Source organism: Oryctolagus cuniculus, chromosome 18 (assembly GCF_051225735.1).
Source record: "Oryctolagus cuniculus isolate XC-2025 breed Fujian yellow rabbit chromosome 18, ASM5122573v1, whole genome shotgun sequence".
NCBI classification, from domain to species: Eukaryota; Metazoa; Chordata; class Mammalia; order Lagomorpha; family Leporidae; genus Oryctolagus; species Oryctolagus cuniculus.
The window spans coordinates 78,105,777-78,125,155 of record NC_142884.1 but is presented as its reverse complement, the minus strand read 5'-3'; the positions used below and the strand labels follow the sequence as shown (position 1 = coordinate 78,125,155).

General features: G+C 67.8%; 1 protein-coding gene across 1 annotated transcript in view; it reads right to left on the bottom strand.

Moving 5' to 3' along the window:
- Nucleotides 1-679: 679 nt before the first annotated feature.
- JPH3 (junctophilin 3) overlaps nucleotides 680-19,379 on the bottom strand; it is a 57,504-nt gene continuing 38,804 nt past the window's right edge. The window contains exons 3-5 of the mRNA XM_070061888.2: nucleotides 9,086-9,210; nucleotides 4,033-4,886; nucleotides 680-1,182 (exon numbers count right to left, since the gene is read on the bottom strand). Coding sequence (XP_069917989.2) covers nucleotides 1,102-1,182; nucleotides 4,033-4,886; nucleotides 9,086-9,210 — 1,060 coding nt within the window. The 3' untranslated portion in view covers nucleotides 680-1,101. The remainder of the gene's footprint in view (nucleotides 1,183-4,032; nucleotides 4,887-9,085; nucleotides 9,211-19,379) is intronic.

The following is a 19,379-nucleotide window of genomic DNA, read 5'->3' as shown; positions in this document are numbered from 1 at the left end:
CTACCGGAAATGCCCCGCCCCTCCCCGTCCCCCAGCCCGGCCGCCCGTGAGGGGCGGGGAGTGGCAAAGGGAAAACAGTAAAACTGGATTTAACTGGAACATGCTCTAATCTTTCGTTTATTTCTGGTTAAAAATATAGCAATCCAGTGCAGTGTAGTAAAGAAATCCGCTCGAAAGGGAGCAGAGAAACAGCTAAACATAAGCAAAGCAAGGCCGAGTCCGTGAGGCGGGAGGGCTCCAGGGCCCCCAGGCGGGCGCGCACACGGCCCTGACAGGGACGAGGGCCGCGGCACCCAGGCGCGCCCCACCCCGGTCTCTCGTGTGCTGGAGGGACAGCCCTGCAGAGAAGGCAGACACGGGGACCTGTTTCCGAGGGACTGAACGAGCTAACGCCGTACACCGGGGAGGGCTTGATATGCAACAGCGTCTCGGGCCGTCCTGGGCCAGACCCTCTGTGAGCAGCAGGGGCACAATGCATATCTGTCGGGGGGGTCGAGGCAGGCACAGAACAGACAGGTGAGAACCCGTGGAGGTCAGTAACCGGGCATCGGGACACGTCCGGCACACGGAGCACAGGGCCCACGCGCTGTCACGCCGGCCGCAGCGCAGTGGGCTCTGTGCCCGGCAGCCCCTCGGCGTCAGCGCCCAGGCGCGGCGGCGGTGCGGGGAGGGGCGGGCGGCGAGGGCGGTGGACGGTGGGGAGACGAGGGCTTTGCTTAAGACTCCGAGTGGGGAGGCGGCTCCGAGGAGGGCCGAGGGGCAGTGCCGAGGGGAGAAGGCGGGCTCGCTCCCCTTCCTGACGCAGCGGACTGAGAGTCGGACGAGGCCTGGGCTGGGACACCCTGCTGCCCGCCTCCGGCCGGGAAGAACAGAGCCAGGGACTCTCGGCCTCTCGCGCCGCTGGGGGCCGGGCCCTTCTCTCCCCACGTGGGAGGCTGGCGCGCCGGCCTCTGCCACGCCGCACGGCGCCGTGTTAGGCAAAGGCTCCTGGCTAAAATCTAACACCTCACCCAGGGAAGAAGGCAAACTGTGAGTAATCCCAGTCCTGGCCGCGGGCCGTCCCGGGCGGCGGGGGGCCGGCTCCTGGCCGCGGCGGTCTCCTCAGATGAAGAAGTTGATGAACAGGATGGCGACTCCGATGTTGAGCAAGATCACCATGGCCACGAGGACAGGCGCCGAGCCCTGCAGCGGAAGGGGCGATGAGTGGGGGCCTCCACGGCGTCCCCCACCCACTTCCCCAGGACCAAACTGGGAAGAGAGAGCAGTGACTGTGCCCACCCCCGCCGTGCAGGTGGCGCCCCGCGGGGTAGCCGGGGTCCCTGGAGCAGACTCCCCTTGCCGCATGGCTGCGGCCGGGCCTCCTGCTGGTGCCTCTCCCCCCACCATCTAGTCTGCTGGCACCCACGGCTGGGCTGTCAGGGTCCCGACTCCTCATGCTGGCTATCGCCCGGCTGTGGTGAGCCTGCAGACCACACCTGGCGGCCGACTGCCCCAGCCGTGAGGCTGCTCTGGCTGGACCTCGGGAACAGGACGGTGACGCCGCAGCACCAGGTGTGGTGCGTCCACCACAGCCCTGCCCAGGACACAGTCCCGTCCTGCTGTCCCCACAGCTGCCCTGGTTGGCCACAGGCTGACCGGGAAAGCAGCCGCTGTGTGGACTGTCCCCCAGCCCATCATCACAGACTGGTTTTGGGGAGGCTCCTTTACACCCCAAGTCTGGCCCCTCTGCAGGTTCAGAACATGACGGGGGCCCAGGAGCCCCCAGGGTGTGAGGCCTGGACCCACTCTGCAGGAAGGGGCGGGTCCTTGGCTCCCGGGAGCTCCCGGTGGCTGCAGTCTTCCAGGGAGGCAGCTCCCTAGGACAGGAGTCGCCCTGTCATCCTGCACCCCACCCGGCGCCCGCAGAGCCGGGCCCAAGCACTCAGGCGGGGGATGCTGGACCCCACAGCGGCGCTCCTGCCACACAACGCTCAGGGACTGTTGCTGCTGATGACCCGTCCAGAGCAGGCCGACCCAGAGGCCAAAGTGGTCAGGGCAGCTGGGGGAGGGGAACCTGTGGGAGGGGGGTTCCCAGAATAAAGGAGCAGCAGAGCTTGCGGACCGGCACTCAGACTGGTGCATTGTGGGTCTGCGCGTTACCTCCCCTAACCCAGCAGGTGCTCCGAGAAAGACGGGGCCTGCTGGGCTTCGGTGGGCCCCGGCGAGCCCTGAGCAAGCAGGCCCGTGCCCGCCTCCCGCTCACGTCCCCAGAGAGCCTGGGGGTGCTGGGATCCCGTCCCGCGCTGTCCTCCACCCTGCCCTGTCCACGGGCGTTTTCAGCGTGGCACTGATGAGTGCCGTGGCACCGTCACAGCATCTCAGGCGTGAACCAAACGGTCCCGTGAGCACGGCCTGCGGTGCGGGATGGGGCTTGGAGACAGGTCTGAGCTCATGCAACCTGCAGGACTCTGCCCAGGCTGCCTGGCTCCTGCCCTCACACCTCAGTCTGACCACCACACGCCCCCTCCGGCTTGCAGCCTGGGCCACTCCATCGGCTGTCGGCCCAGCCTCACCTGAGAGACTCGAGGGAGAACAAGGCTTGCTCAGCAACAAGTCCGACTAGAGACGGCCGGGGCCTGCTCGCAGGGGAGGACACCTCGGCGGCCACGTCCTACCCAGGCCCTGGGCACTGCGCTGCAGCTGCCCTGAGCCCATCCAGCTGGGGTCGAGGACCAGGGAGGGACGTGGGCACCAAGGTGTGCCCCTGCCGATGGTGCTGTGGCGACTGGACAGAGCCCTGTGCCGCGGTTCCACTCGGCTGCAGCCCAACCCTGTCCTCCCCAGGGGCAGCCAGCACAGCCCAGCTGCTGCCCGTGACCAGCCGGCCACAAGCACCAGTCCCTGGCTGCCCGCCGGCACTGCCCACCTGGCCGGGGTCTCCTAGCAGCCTCCAGCACTACCTGCACACCCGCTAGGCCGTGACCCGCCACTGGATACCTCCACACGCACACTGTCTACACGGCACTACACACTCGCCCCACATACGCCACACCCAGGGCGTCCAGGACCCCGTGAGAGCCTCAGTCCTGCACCCCGAGCGTGCCGTGGGACCACCAGTGCCTGCAGCAGGCTGCACGGTGGCCCAGGAAGCCCCCTGAGCCTCGGCGCCCCTCCCACCACGGACACAGCAGCCCCTTCCCCTCCCGCAGCCCAGCGTCTGGGACAGCACCGGAGGCCACTGGCTCTTGTACCCCATCTCCCCTCGGGCCCAACAGGTGGGACGAGACCCTGCCCCGGCCTCACCCTGAAAGCTCACGCGACACTCAGAATCGTAGTCTGAACAACAAGAAAAGAAAACCAAAAACCGCACCCCAGCATGGCATCCTGGCCCTAGGCTGGGGCTGGCCACTCAGAGCCTGGCTGGCTTCCCTGGGGTCGGAGGAGGGTCTCCATCAGCAGCCCCAGCTAGAGCGCTTCCTGGGACCCCCACCCGGTCTGGAGCTTGTCCCCGCGCTCACACACCAGTCACCAGCACGGCTCAGCTAAATATAGAACCTGCACGCCTGCCCATCACCCCGTGCACCTGAAATAGCCCCACACGCCGTGCCGCGTCCACACAGCCGCCCACGACCGTGGCGGGCAAAACAAAGCTGTACAAGCAAGCCGGCCTCAGGGCTGATCTCGGGCTGCAGGTCACCGTGGCCTCAGGCAGGAGCTGGGCCCCTGCTGGGCGGGCCAGGGGAAACCGCTGCTCCCTTAGGCCACAGGTAGGACCCACATCGGCCCAATGGGCGCCTGCCACAGGGTGACACCGCTAGACGGTGAGGGGCCCTGCCCGAGCACAAGCCCTCGTCCTCGGCCATCCCCCTGCAGAGCAGGGATGCTCCCTGGGCGGTCAGCACCTGCTGACCAGGAGCAGCTGGTGGGCTCCCATGATGCCGTTCTCCCTTAGGGGGCGCCCGAAGCCCTGTGCCTGCCCCCCCCCCCCAGCAGGGGCACGCGGCAGCCTCAGGGAACGCGCAGAAAGCCCAGGGCCCAGGGCCGCCCGCTCACCGCGCTGGACTTGAGCTCGTCCCCGTTCTCCTCGTCGGACTCCAGCGCCACAGGCAGGGACTTCTGGGGCGGCGAGAAGGTCAGGTCCCAGCGCAGCAGCCGGGGCTCGGCCCGGGCGCCCAGCCGCAGGCTCTCCAGTTTCTGCACCGTGGGCTCCGCGGCGGAGGCCGGCCTCAGGCTCTCTTTGTTCTGGGGCTTGGGCCGCAGCCTCTGCACCCCGAAGCCCCGGTCGTCGGGGCGGGGCTCCCCGGCGGCGCCCCGGCCGCAGCGTCGTCTCTGGGGCGGGGCCTGCATCCTCAGCAGCGGCCTCATCTCCAGCTTGTAGTTGCTCAGCCGCTCCTCGTCCCGCTCCAGCAGCTTGCCGCCCCCCGCGCTGTGGGGCGTCCACGAGAACGTGGGGGGGGACTCCGTCCGCCGCTCCCGGGGCTTGGGGTTCCCGGGCTGCCTGTGGCCCGAGCCCCGGGCGCGCAGGTCCTCGGCGGGCTGGCTGCTGCGGAGGGCGCCGCCGCGCACGCCCCGGGGGCCCCCGGCCTTCTCCTCGCCCCAGCCGCCGCGGGCGTAGTCCCCTCCCCGGCCCTCCAGGAGCACCTGGATGTCCCCGCCTCGCTCCTCGTCCACCGACACCTGCCGGGAGAAGTGGGCCACCTTGTTCCTGGAGGCGGGGGCCGGGGGCGGGGTGGCCGCGGGGCTGGCGGGGAAGCTCTGCAGGGGGCTGTCGTCCGGGGTCAGGTCGGAAGGGGTGGTGCCCTTGCGGTACAGCCCGGGGCTCTCCTGCTGCAGGGGCGCCCCGGCCGACAGCACCTCGATGTCCTCCTCGCAGGAGAGCTGATGCTTGGGTCGCTGGCACTCCAGCCCTTGGTGAGGGAAGAAGCAGAGCGCGGTTACCCGGGGCGCCAGGCTGGGCCTCGTTCCCGCGCAGCAGAGGCCGTGGCACGGCCCCCGCCCATGGGCGCCTGGAGGATGGAGAGCAGCGGGCGGCAGCTCCCAGCCCGGGCCCTTGGGCTGCAGGGGCGGATGGGAGTCTTAGGACGCTGGCCTGGCCTGGCCTGGCTGGGTGGCCCCGCGTGCACCCCAGCCCTGACCAGCAGGGCCCTCCTGGGTTGACGAAGCGTCCCCCGACTGGGGAGGCCAAGCCGCATCGCAGAGGGGTCACCCCGTCTGCCCACCGGGACCCAGAGGCAGCCCAGCCGTGCCTCTTCCTGGGGCCGTGGCTCCCCGCTTGGCAGGGTCAGGGGGCTCCTGGGGGGTGGGAGCAGCAGTCAGCGCCCTGAGGACCCCCAAGGCCTGGATGGCAGGGCCCAGCTGCTGCGACTCCCCTGCAGCTCCCCGAGCCTGGGCAAGAGGGGCGCACCCCCACCCCCGAAGGGCAGGTTCCATGTCCACTGACCAGCGGGCCCAGGCTGGACGCAGTGGGAGGAACACGAGAACGCGGCCTTTCTCATCCCTACACCTTTGTCTCCAAGTGCACCCCCAGGCTCAGCCGGGGGACGCCCCCCACCCTGCCCGGGCTGCAATGCTCAGAGGGCCCCGGCCCCGGCCACCAGGCACCTGGCTGCTCTGCCGGGTTGCACCGAGCCTCTGCCTGCGGCAGGAGAGGCGGCATCAGGGACATGGCTGCCCTCCAGCCGGCTGGGCCAGCGGTTATAAAGTGACAGCCATGTCCACACAGCTCAGCCGCCCGGTGCCGTCTCTAGGGGTTTAGATGTGCAGCAGCGAGCGGGGCTGGGCTGCAGCCATGGTGCCGGGCTCGGGCAGGCGGGCAGGTCCCTGCAAGCGCGCACCGCATGTGGCCAGGCGACGTGGGGAGAGGTCTCATTCCAGGGCAGGGGTGCACGCTAGGCTGTCACGCACTGCTGCAGAGGGAACAGGCCAGGCAGGGTCCCGGCGGAGCTGTGCTGAGACCAGGCACCCCTGAGCCCCGTCACCTCTGCACCCTCGGCTGGGCCTGCGCTCCCCAGGGCCGGCACTCCTGCCCTTGACCAGGGGCTGGGCCAGCCAGGACTCGACCCTCGAGGTGGCCCCGTGGCCTTTCCCATGAGGCTGGCCCAGCAGCCCCCCACCCAGGAGGGAAGCTGGCACCCCGTCAGCACCACCACAGCAGGAGGTGGCTGTCAGCTAAAATTAGCCCCCAGAGCACGCAGGGCTCCCGGAAGCACCCGTGCCAGCGTGTGAGGCGGCTCCGTTCCAGCGCCCGCTCTGGCCCAAGTCCTGGACCACAGCTGCTCAGCCCAGCCTCGCGAGCTCCGGGGGGCGGGTGGACGCTGGGTTCTGCCTCCCCTGCCCCGAGCCAATGACCGCAGGCAACATCGGTGTCCCAGAGGCCACCACGGGTCCTGCCCGGACACTGGAGGCGACCAGCCCCTCCCAGCTGCAACTCCTTCGCAGCAGGGGTAGCACAGGCTCGGGGCTCGGCCTCATTTTAAATCAACTCCACCTCGTGGTGTCCAAGGCCTTGGGCAAGCCCTGCCCCCTGCTTTGGTATCTGCCCACGAGGCCCGGCCACGATGGGAACACCCATGTCCCCCTCGCCCACACAGCCGTTGTCTGCACACTCCCGGCGCCTCTAACACACTGCAGGTGCAAACAGGAAGTGCCCTGATGTTGGGAGACAAATCCCAGAGCAAGCCCAACACCAGGGCCCACGCCGCACGACTGCACGTCCCTGGGGGAGCACACAGGAGCCGGGTGCTGCGGCCAGGGGGTGCAGCCCATGCACTCACTAAGCCCACAAGGTCTGGGCACTGCAGCCCCACCTCTGCCACGGGGTCCAGAGTCCAGAAGCGGCTCCGCCAGGAGGCCTTGGCCAGGGAACTGGAGCCCTGGCCTGGGCGGCGTCTGACCGCAGGGTCTTGGCTCTCGGTCGCCAGGGCCGGAGTGTCCTGGGGCCGCTGCCACCCCGCACTGGGCCCCTTCAGTCCTTCTCCCGGCTCGGGGACCGGGCGCCAGCAGGGCCGGTGCCTTCCGGGGCGTTTGAGCCTCTCCCCGGGTCTCGTCCCAGCGTCGGCGCCTCCTCTCCCGTCTCAGGGCTGTCCTTGGACCTGGGGTTCCCCTGGCCCAGGACGAGCTCGTCTGTGTGGACTGTGTTCCCAGACCAGGCCATGCTCGGAGGCCCCGTGGTCGCCTCTTGGGGCCACCGTTCAGCACGCAGGGGAGTGGAGGGCAGGACCATGGCCAGCGCCCTCCCTTCTGCTAGAGACCCGGAGCACAGAGGCTCTGAGCAGGCAGTGGGCGCCGTCCGTGGCTGCCTGAGTGACCCCCACCCACTGCGTGTGGCCGGCCTGGTGGGAGGCACCCGGCACCACGCTGGCTCCTTCCCTGGTCCCCCCGTGGCACACGGCCATCTGCAGCAGGTGCAGGAGTCGGCAGACAGTGGCAGGGCCGCCCCTGCCTCCTTGTGCCCGCGGCACAGTGCATCTGGCCTGCCGGTTCCCAGGAGACAGGCGAGGTCTCCGGGGAGGAGGAGACGCCGGCCCCAGTGCCCAGCAGCTTGGACACCTCAGCCTGCTGTGGCCTGAGAAGGGTGACACGAGAGGACAAGGACGCTGGGAAGTGCACAGCTGACCCTGGCCCGACAGCCAAGGCCTCTCCAGCGTGCCCACAGTCTCACAGAGCCCACCCTGCCCACACCCGGGGGGCAGCAGGCTCCCCAAACAGCGCCCTCAGCCAGCGAAGGTGAGATCTGGAGCCAGGAACTACAGCCGCCGTCCGAGCCTGTGCCAGAAACAGAGGGCAGCGGGCAGTCGGCCACTCCCCCCTCCCCCAGGCTTGGCTCCTGGCCGCCTCCCCGAGGCCGGGGCTGCGGGCCTGGGTGTGCTCGGGCTGTGACATCACTACAGGCGGCAGGTGCCAACCCCGGGGCCTCGGCACGCTTACCTGGCACCGCCACTGCCTGGGAGTGCAGGTGAGGGGGGCGGAGGCAGGGAGAGACTGGGGAGGCGGGGCGGGCTGTGCTGCCGCCCCCAGGGTCAAGCGGTCGGCTCGTGGGCCCTGGCGCCCAGCAGGAAGCACACGGCACTCGTGAGCCTCGTTCCCCGCCCGGTGTTCCAGGTCCTTCCAGACCCACGGCACAAGGGCTGTGTCCACCGTGCAGCCACTGCCCACGTGTCCACTTCACGTTTGCACACGGGCTGGGGCGGAGGAAATGGAAGGGCAGACTCCACTCCTCAGTCCACACAGGCTCCGGCTGCCGCGGAAATCCATCGTCTCCAGGGAAACACGCAGCACTGTCATAGAACACTCCAGAACAGCCCTGGGGACTGTCACAGAGCATTCTAGAACACCGGGGAAGCGTGCAGGCTGTGCACTGTCACAGAACATTCTAGAACACCAGGGAAAGGTGGCGGGAGATGCACACGTGCCCAGCAAGTGCGTGTTCACGTTGGTGACAGCAGGAAAGCCACACACAGACACTCCTGTGCACGCAGGGACACGCAGCCACACACAGGCCAACATGCGTGTCGGAAGGAGATGCATGTAGAGGGCCCCACACAGTCACCCCCCTTCCTGGGGCAGAGTCCCGCTGTCTGCACCCAGCCAGCCATGGCGGACAGGCCTGAGCCCAGGGCCTGGCGTGGACAGGTCTGAGCCCAGGGCCCGGCGTGGACAGGTCTGAGCCCAGGTCAGGGTGCAGGGCCCAGTGTGGACAGGCCTGAGCCCAGGGCCCGGCGTGGACAGGCTTGAGCCCAGGTCAGGGCGCAGGGCCCGGCGTGGACAGGTCTGAGCCCAGGTCAGGGCGCAGGGCCCTGCGTGGACAGGTCTGAGCCCAGGTCAGAGCCCAGGGCCCGGCGTGGACAGGTCTGAGCCCAGGTCAGGGCGCAGGGCCCGGCGTGGACAGGTCTGAGCCCAGGTCAGAGCGCAGGGCCCGGCATGGACAGGTCTGAGCCCAGGTCAGGGCACAGGGCCCAGTGTGGACAGGTCTGAGCCCAGGTCAGGGCGCAGGGCCCGGCGTGGACAGGTCTGAGCCCAGGTCAGGGCGCAGGGCCCAGCGTGGACAGGTCTGGCCCAGGACCCACCTCCCCCCCGCCCCGCCCCGCCCCGGGGACCCCAGACTCACCGTTCTCCCGGTGCTGGAAGGAGGGGGAGAACTCTTTGGCAGTGATCCTGGCGATCCGTGCTTCCTCCTGGGCCTTCTGAGCCGCTGTGAGGGCCGCCTCGGCCTTGGCCCGGGAGTGGGAGGTCCTGGGGGGAGGGGCAGTGGTGAGGGCAGCAGGAAGCCACGGGCTGGGGTCTGAGAGCAGCCTGGGGGAGGGCTGGGCTGAGACCGGAGGCAGGCGCCCGCGCGTGTCCCGCCCCCTGCCTCTTCTCGTTCCGTGCTTCCAGCAAACGGCACCTGCCCGTGTGGACCATGTCTGTTCTCGAGCCGACAGCCCACACGCGTGCTCCGGGAGCCCAGACCACGCTGTGTGAGCGCCCCGGCCCCGGGGCAGGGCCAGCGGGCTGTCCCCTGCTGGGCGAGCCGGGAGGGGACGCACTGCCTTCCTGCTTCTCCTGTGCCGTCCCCAGCAGGTGGCGGAGGTGGGGGCAGGGCTGCCACGCTGGCTCCACGCGGCCGTGCAGGGGCCGTGGGCACCGCTGTCCCGACGCCGGGAAAGCTGAGGCAGAGTGCCTACCCTGGCAAAGTCTGCTTGGCTACTGCAGCAAAACACCACGGCCGGTGGCTACGGGCAGTGGGACTGGAGCTGGCGGGCTGGGGCCAGGGCACCAGCGGCAGGTCTGGGGGACGCACTCTGGTCATGGCTCCTGGCTGCATCCCCCCGACCATCTCACAGCTCAAGCACCCCCCAAAGGCCCCGGCACGCGGGAGTCTCAGCCGTGAACCCCGGGGACACACGACCAGGCCGCCCGGCCCTCCGTCTCCCGCAGGGGCAGTTACTTGAGGCCGCGAGTTAGAGTGAGACCCCCAAGCTGCTCGGGAGTCTCCTGTATTTAAATCCCACGGTGCTCACTTTTACCTGGAAAACTAAACCCGTGCCCCCCCACACACACACACTCACACACACACACACACACACACACAGTCCCGTTAACCACAGCCTGAACGCCTGTCCCAGGATGCCCCTGCAGTTCCCAGGTTCCCCACCAGGTGTCGCCACACACACCTCCTGCTCCAGGCCCCTGGTGCGCGCTGATCCCGAGAAAATTCTGCCCTTCACACAACTTCCTGAAAACTGGAAAAAGAGCTGCCACCAGCACGGCTGCGGCCCCGCCCCACGCCGTGTAAAACGGAACATTCCTTCTGGAAGATTCCTCGGAGCCTGGTGGCCACAGTCACAGCAGAGGCAGCGTGTGGGGGCCTAACCCATGAGCACAGCGGCGACCAGCACCAGACTCCGCGCGCCGCAGGCCCCGCCCACAAGCCCCCAGGCAGCCGGCGCCTCCCGGCCTGCAGCTCCCCCGGGACGCCCCCCCTCCCCCCCCCGTGGTGGTCGGTCAGAGAGGTGGCGTGAGCTCCTCCCGGAGGAGGGGAGCCGCGGTCTGACCACCCGGGGCGCAGCTGGCGGTGGTGGGGACAGAGCAGGGCCCGGCAGGGCAGGGCAGGGGCTGCCTGGGTGCCTGCGTGAGCCCAGGGCAGGGGCGCCCCGGGCCGGCACACCAGCAGGGGACCGCAGGGGCTGTCCCCCCCCCCATGCAGGCACCCGGGAGGCCGCCTGCCCCAGCACAGACCCCGCCAAGCTGTCTCGGGTCCCCTGGGGAGGGGCTTGGGTGCCCCGGGCATCTTCCCAAACGCCCCCAGCCCCACACTGGGCTCTGAACACAGGTGGCGCCCAGGTGCGGGGTGCACAGTGCCTGCCTCACGGCACCGTGGTCAGTACCAGCATGGACCCAGAACTCGGCCCACGTCCCCCCCAGTCACCGTGAAGCACATGCGTGTCCTAGGGCACGTGGTGAACACGCATGTCCCTTCCAGCTCCCTCCTGTCCGTGTGGACACATGTAAGACGGCCTGGCCCAGGACGGACAGAGTGTTTGCAACACAGGCCCCCGAGTTTGCCCCGAGCCCTCTGCCTGGCCACTTCTGGGCAGGGAGGGTGGGGCCGCGGCGATGGGTTCCCTGAGGAGGGGCTGCTGGGCGGGGCTCAGCCGGTCAGCCTGAGCTAAGCGGCCACGGTTCCCGCTGGACAGCACGTGCCGGGCCCACCTTCATGGCCACAGTGACGGACAAAGCCACCTGACCAGGCCTGGGTCTCGCCGTCTCAGAGCCCGGGCTGGGGCGTGGCCAGGGGTCCCACCCGCGAGCTTGTGGACGGCCCCCCAGCCTGACGCTGAACCCGCACCCTGGAGACACCTGTGTGGACCTGACCCCGTGTCGGGCGACTTCTCACGAGTGTTGGACCTGGACCAGAGCAGCAGGCGCGAGCACACACGGGCCTGCCGGGCGCCCACGCCCCTGCTCAGTACAGCACCGCCGCGCCGCGTTCACTCCCGCTGGCGCGCGTGCGTTTGCGTGTGGATGTTCACGCACGTATAAAAGTGGCACGCGCGCGTTTGCGTGTGGATGTTCACGCACGCATGAAAGTGGCACGCGCGCGTTTGCGTGTGGATGTTCACGCACGTATAAAATGGCACGCGCACCAGCCCTGAAATAAGATAAACCCCGACGAGTGCTTGCAGCGGAACAGGAGCCGCCCAGCACGTGACAGGGAGTTCTCCAGGCTGAGGCTGAGGCCCTCCACAGGGTCCTCGCGGCTCTGCCTCACCCCTGCGGAGGGTCTGGCCTCCGTGATGGGCGGGTGGCACCTGCACACAGCCGGGCGCCCGCTGGCCGGCTTCCATGGCGGGCTCAGCAACCCAGGGAGGAGAGGCGGCCACTGCCGTGCAGGGGCCGGGGCTGGGGGGAGGAAGGGAGTCCAAGGCCAGGTACGACCCACTGTCCAGGGGCTACTTGCATCAGCGGGCGGCCGGGGTCCCCGCAGAGGGCCATGGAGAAGGTTCCAGACAGCAGGTCGAGGGGCTGGTGGGATGCACTTAGCTTATGCAATCTGAATCGGCCATGCACAGGTCACTGCGGTCTGAGAATAGCCCCCACCCTGCCCCCAGACCCGGAGATCCTGGGTCCCCAGAAGGCCCCACACCCCGACAACTCTGCTCAGGAGTGGGTTCTCTGGCCCCTTCCCCGAGGGGTCTGTGAGTCGTATTCCGGGCACCCAGCGTGCCAGAGAGGAGGCACCAGCCACACTACACGGCCGCAAACACACGGCGAGAGAGACAGCCGCGGCGGGAGCCCGGGAAACCCCAGGCCAAGAGCCCCGAGATGGCCCGGGCGGGCGGCTGGGCCGGCATCACCACGCCAGCACGGCAGAGCCAGCCACCCAACCCAGGCATGAGCCGGACCCCCTGCAAGGTGCTGCGCCCAGGTGGCCGGGCCCATCCCCACCAGGGTTTTGATGGGCAGGTCTGGGCGGGACCGAGCGCCCGCATCTCACAGGGTCCGGGGAGGGGGAGGGGGCGGGTGTTGGGTCGGAAGCTGCACAGGTGAAGGGGAGGACGTTTCCCCAGAACCTGCAGGAGGCGCCGGCCGCGTCCGCACCTCGTTCCACCCTGGTGAGACCCATGCGAGGACGCCGACCCCAGAACCAGGCTGGCTGCCCTGAGCCGCCGACTGTGGCGCTGTGTGCTGGCTGTCCTGAGCGCTGCCCTCAGGTGGGCACAGGCAGCTGGGTGGCTGGGGGTGGGGTTACAGGGGGAGCACAAACTCCCACCCAGGCCACACTGAGTCCCTGCCCAGACACGCCCTGGGCAGCCCCCAGCCCCGCCCACCCCACAGACACGCCCTGGGCAGCCCCAGCCCCGCCCACCCCACAGACACGCCCTGGGCAGCCCCCAGCCCCGCCCACCCCACAGACACGCCCTGGGCAGCCCCCAGCCCCGCCCACCCCACAGACACGCCCTGGGCAGCCCCCAGCCCCGCCCACCCCACAGACACGCCCTGGGCAGCCCCAGCCCCGCCCACCCCACAGACACTCCCTGGGCAGCCCCCAGCCCCGCCCACCCCACAGACACGCCCTGGGCAGCCCCAGCCCCGCCCACCCCACAGACACGCCCTGGGCAGCCCCCAGCCCCGCCCACCCCACAGACACGCCCTGGGCAGCCCCAGCCACGCCCACCCCACAGGACTGTACTTCAGTGGTGGAGACCCTGGCCGGCTCCCCCGTCCTCCTCTGCCCATTGCGGGGCTGGGCCCTGCTGACTGGAGTCCTCGGAGGAGCCGCAGGGAGGCCCACGGGACGCAGCCGCCACGGGGCAGAGGCCGAGGGGCCAGGGCCTCCTGTGGGCGACACGCCCAGGGCCTGCTCTGCAGGACGAGCCGGTCGCCAGGAGCTTGGCAGCCTCGGCTCCGCCTGTACCCCCCCCCCACCGTCCGTGCTCACAGGGGGGCAGCCTCAGGGGGTGCACTTGTTGGGGGGTCCCGTCCTCCATGGCGGCGCGGTGCACCCCCACTTCCTGTCCCGCCTCTGACTGCAGTACAGGGACCACCCCCACCTCAGGACGGGCGCTGACTCGGCACACAGGCGGATCACCTACAGCATGGCCCCTCCCCACCTCAGGGCTGCTTCTGGCTCTCTTCGCTCCCCGAATCCACACCCCCCTCCCCCAGTCTCACGGTGCCCGGGTCACCCGTCTCCTCCCAGGGCTCAGGCCCAGCCCCGGAGCCCTCGAGATGCCGCCACAGACCCCCTCCGGCTCCGGCGTCCCCGGGCTCCCCTGGCAGAGGGCCCTGGACTCGGAGGGGAGCAACGGCAGGGGGACTCCCCGAGCGAGCGCAGGGCCCTCCCCTCCCCGGCCCGGCCCGGCAGCCTCAGGGCACTGCCTGCAGAGGACGAGGACGGAGAGGAGCCCGGGGCCTGCCCCAGGACAGGGACCGAATCAGACGTCCTGGGCTCTGCTGGGCGCCCAGAAACCAGCGTCTGCTGCTCTCTTCTGGGCGGGGGTGGGGTGGGGTGTGTGTGGTGTGTGTGTGTGTGTGTGTGATGTGTGCATGATGTGTGTGTGTGGTGTACATGTGCATGGTATGTGTGTGTCGTGTGTGTATGTGTGTGTGGTGAGTGTGTCATGTGTATATATGTGCATGTGTGTGGTGTATCTGTGTGGTGTGTTATGTGTGTATATATGTGTGGTGTGTATGTGCGTGTGATGTGTGTGGTGTGTGATGTGTGCATGATGTGTGTGTGTGGTGTACATGTGCATGGTATGTGTGTGTCGTGTGTGTATATGTGTGTGGTGAGTGTGTGTGGTGTATGTGTGTATATATGTGTGGTGTGTATATGTGTGTGTGATGTGTCGTGTGTATATGTGTGGTGTGTGTATATGTGCGTGTGATGTGTGTGTGGTGTGTGTATGTGTGTGATGTGTGTTGTGTGTTGTGTGTATACATGTGTGGTATGTGTATATGTGCGTGTGATGTGTGTGGTGTGTATCTGTGTGGTGTGTGTCATGTGTGTATATATGGTGCGTGTATATGTGCGTTGATGTGTGTGGTGTATGTGTGTGTGATGTGTATCTGTGTGGTGTGTGTATCTGTGTGGTGTGTGTATCTGTGTGGTGTGTGTATATGTGCGTGTGATGTGTGTGTGATGTGTTGTGTCTGCACACGTCTGGATGTCACATGACTGCTCCTTCTCTCTCCCCATCAGGACCCCCTCCCCCCCCGAGGCCCTGCAGGTGCACCCGCCGTGCTCAGGGCTGCACACTCACTCCTGCCTGGTGCGCCCACAGCCCTGTGAGGTCTGCAGGTCCCACTGAGGCCAGAGAGGTGGAGCCACTGGCCCGGGCCCGGGGTGTGGCCTGCAGCCTGGGTGGGCCAGAGGTCCCCACTGATTGATTTCTCCACCCCTGCACAAGACAGCCCCACCCTCTCACGGCCTCTGGGTCCAGTGGGGGCCCTCAGCAGGAGAGCCATCCCCCTACCTCCCCTGGCACTGGGACCGCCCCTTCTTGTCCCCCGCGTCTCCAGGGCTGTGAGCCGCACAGGGCCAGGGACAGAGGGACTGCAGAGCTGCAGGGAGCGTCTCCCAGGAGCCAGACGCCAGTCAGGGCAGCACACGGAGGGACGGAGCCACCAGCTGACGTCCGGGGCAGGAGCCCATTGCACAGATGAGAACATGGAGGCTGCGGGGAGGCAGAGGGTTCGCCAGCCTCACGTCCAGGGTGAGCAGTGGGCCAGGGTCACGGCCCCAGGGACACAGCGGGCAGCCCAGTGGCGGCCACCCTAAGCAAGGAAGCCTCTGCTTGTTGTAAAGACCCGCTTCCTGGGGCTGGTGCCGTGGCACCGTGGGTGAGGCTGCTGCCTGTGACGCCAGCATCCCACGTGGGCGCCGGTTCCAGTCCCGGCTGCTCCTCTTCTGACCCAGCTCCCTGCTAATGCCCCTGGGAGAACAGCAGTGCTGGCCCCAGTGCTGGGCCCCCGACCCACGAGGGAGTGCATGTGTGTGGTGTGTGAGGTGTGTGTGGTGTGTGCGTGAGGTGTGTGCTCCTGGCTCCTGGCTTCGGCCTGGCCCGGCTCTGACTGTCGTGGCCGTCTGGGGAGTGAACCAGCGGATCAAGGCCCCTCTCTCCCCCTCACTCTGTAACTCTGATTTCAATAAGTCAGTCAGGCCGGCGCCGTGGCTCACTAGGCTAATCCTCTGCCTTGCGGCGCCGGCACACCGGGTTCTAGTCCCGGTCGGGGCACCGGATTCTGTCCCAGTTGCCCCTCTTCCAGGCCAGCTCTCTGCTGTGGCCAGGGAGTGCAGTGGAGGATGGCCCAAGTACTTGGGCCCTGCACCCCATGGGAGACCAGGAAAAGCACCTGGCTCCTGGCTCCTGCCATCGGATCAGCGCGGTGCGCCAGTCGCAGCGCTGGCCGCGGCGGCCATTGGAGGGTGAACCAACGGCAAAAGGAAGACCTTTCTCTCTGTCTCTCTCTCTCACTGTCCACTCTGCCTGTCAAAAAAAAAAAAAAAAAAAAAAGTCAGTCAGTCTTTTTTTTAAAATTTTTTTTTCTTTTACACTCCTGGGAAGAATTTTAAGCATTTCAACGTACATGTGTGTTACGTGTTATATGTCTCATGTGCGCTGCGTATTGAACCATGACCCCCGAAACACACATGTGACCCATGGCCCCTAAACACACATGTGAACCATGGCCCCTAAACACACACACGTGAACCATGGCCCTGAAACACACATGTGAACCACATCCCCCCAAACACACATGTGAACCACATCCCCCTAAACACACATGTGAACCATGGCCCCCCAAACACACATGTGAACCATGGTGCTCGAAACACACATGTGAACCATGGCCCTGAAACACACATGTAAACCATGGCCCCTGAAACACACATGTGAACCATGGCCCCCTAAACACATTCGTGAACCATGGCCCTGAAACACACACGTGAACCATGGCCCCTAAAAATACACGTGAACCATGGCCCCTGAAACACACACATGTGAACCACATCCCCCTAAACACACATGTGAACCATGGCCCTGAAACACACATGTGAACCATGGCCCTGAAACACCCATGTTGGGGCCCCTGGTGCCTGTGACCTTGCTGGAGCTGGGGTGTGCGCCAGGCCGTCACATCAGAACGAGTCGCGCTGACCCACTGCGTGGTGCCCCTTGTGGCACAGGGGAGTCGGGGGTGGGGCTTGGCCTCGCAGCCAAGACGCCTGCATCCCGCCCTGGAGAGCCTGGCTGTGAGTCCTGGCTCCGACCCCGACGCCGGCTGCCTGCCAACGCACACCGGGAGACGCAGGTGGTTCAGGAGCTGCCCTGCCCCCCATGTGGGAGAGCTCACAGCTTCGGCCCCAGGCACTGGGGTGTGAACCGGGGGCTGGCAGAGCGTGGTCCCTCTGCTTCTCTCTCTCTAAAATAAGGGGTGGGGGCTGGGACGCAGAGGCAGCCTCACGCGGAGGGAGGGGCTGTGAGGACACAGAGGCCAGAGGCCCGGGGCAGCCCCTCGCGTCAGCCGCCCCGGTGTGGCCCCGCCCACACTCTGCCCTTATCCTCCGGGCCTGGGAGATGGAACGTCCTGCAGCCCACGTCCCAGTGTGCAGCGTTGCCTGCTGGCCAGTCAGGCACCCTGGAGTCACACTCGCGCCCCTGACTCCGGCCAGCCCACTACGCTGGGGCCCGGGGGTGCCGGGACTGCTGGAATCCATGGAAGAAAGCCCCTGGCACGGTGTGTTGGAAGCCAGGCCTGCGGTGGCTGTGCCAGCCCAGGGAGGCGGCCCAGCCTGAGCAAGCCTCTCTCCCTGGTTACCGTTGCCAAGGCAACCCCGCCTCTTCCAGGGAGGCAGCGGGCGGACCGGGACCCAGGGCCCCCTCCCGCCCGCAGCAGACAGGCTGGGCAGCTGGAGGAGGCACCGCCGGGCCCTGTGCCCAGTGCCGGGCAGAGTCTGCAGGCAGCCTGGCGCCAGTCTCTGGCCACTGCTCCAGGCAGGCCACCTTCCTCCCAGGTCTCACCCTGGCAAACCCGGAGAGAGGAGACACGTGTGCCAGGCACTGCACCGGCACAGCCCACAGCCCCCGTGGGAGTTACACGAGCCCCCCCGCTGGGACCCGGACTTCTTGTGGGCCCGTGCTGAGCACACTGCTCTGAGATCCAACCCGGGCCCAGGCCAGGCTGCGAGCGCGGGTCGGACTGGCAGAGGAAGACTGAGGCTGGCGGCGGGCGGCCCGCGGTGAAAGCCATCACAGCCCGCCCACCTGCCTGGCCGATGCAGGAGCAGGGGAGGGGAGAGGAGGGGAGGGGAGGGAGAGGAGGGGAGGGGAGGAGAGGGGAGGGGGCCCTCGCTAAGCAGGCCCAGCAATCAGAGCCGCAGGTGCCCAGGTGGTGCCCCGGCAAGGCCACAGAGGGCCGCCCCGTACCGCAGGCCTGACTGGACAGAACCTGGGGGCATGGGAGGAGCAGGCTCTGTGGACCCCGAAGCATGGGGGCCCCTTCGCTGAGACAAAGGGAGGAGAAACCAGCCACGGCCCTCCCAGGCCCAGGGAGAGGCTGCGTCAGCCGCTGGGGGTTTGCCTAAGGGCACAGGGGTTCGCAAGAGGCCAGGGGCCCCCCGGTCCTCGCATCCAGCCCTCCAGGTGCTCCGTCCAGGCCTCCAGGCAGGGGTGGGGAGCTGGCCGCCGCCCCAAGCAGCAGCACTCACACGTGGGAATCAGGGGACGTGTCCCACTGCCCATTAGGCACGGGGAGCGAGCTGGCGGGGAGCAGCAGCGGGCGTCCTCAGCCCCAGCTAGCGCAGCCTTCCCCTCCCTCCACGTTCCAGCCTGGGGGAGTCCACGCCGTCCCCAGGCCAACGGCTCGGAGCCCCACCCCAGCTGCTACAGCTGGGAATGGAGAGGGACCTGGCCTCTGCCTCCCTCCGCCCCTGATACAGCTGGGGATGAGAGACAGACCCAGCCAGCAACCCTGGAGCTCAGAAAGCCAGGGTGGCCTTAGCCAACCAACAGAGGGTCTGCCTGCACCTCCACAGAGGCTGACCTGGTCAGGGAGGGCTTCCTGGAGGAGGCAGACACGAGCTGGAATCTGAAGGCTGCACGAGATGCGAGGGCTGAGGGTGCCGGGTGGTACCTGAGGTGGTCCCTCCAGGGGCTGGAGGTCAGTGTGTGCCCCACGGCCAGAGCAGAGAAGGCTGGGCTGGGGGCTGCGCCACGGGCCTCGTCACCCTCCTAGGACCCGCTGGGGACCCCAAGGAACTGGCAGCTGGGGTGGGGGTGGCCTGGGGGCAAGGGCGGGGACACCACGTCCTTACAGCCACAGCCGCCGTGGGCCCACCCTCTGGTGTCTGACTCTCAGGCCTGAGAGCCGGGGCTCAGCCAGGCAGCTCCAGAACCAAGGGGCCTCGGGCCCAGGTCAGCTCCAGGGCGCTGCGCTGGCAGTGAGGAGCAGGGGTGCGGAGTGGCACCCACTTCCAGCTCTGGGCTGGCAGCGCTCCCAGGGCCCCAGGAGCCCACAGGCGCTGGGCCGGGCTCGGCCTGGATCTTAGTCTTTGCCTTAGCCAGACACCTCCCTTAGGGGTTTCCCACATCGTCCGTTTGTGACAATTCTGCCTGTTACGAGGAAAAGGCCTGGCCGGGCCAGAGCCCAGAGCGGGCGAGCAGGACCCCCAGGCAGGAGGCTGCAGGCAGGAGCCGGGTCCTGTGGCGTGGCACACGTGTGTCCGTGTCCACACACCCACCCACGGGAAGCTCGGCACGCACACGCTGCTCACCAGCACACAGCCTTCTTGTCCTCCGTGACTAAGTGTGCAGCTCGCGGAACGCGTATTGGGGGAGCCACGGACGGACTCCAGACCGCTTTACACTAAGCTACACCCGTCGGGGCTGCCTTCTTCTGTGAGGGGTCGTGGCCTG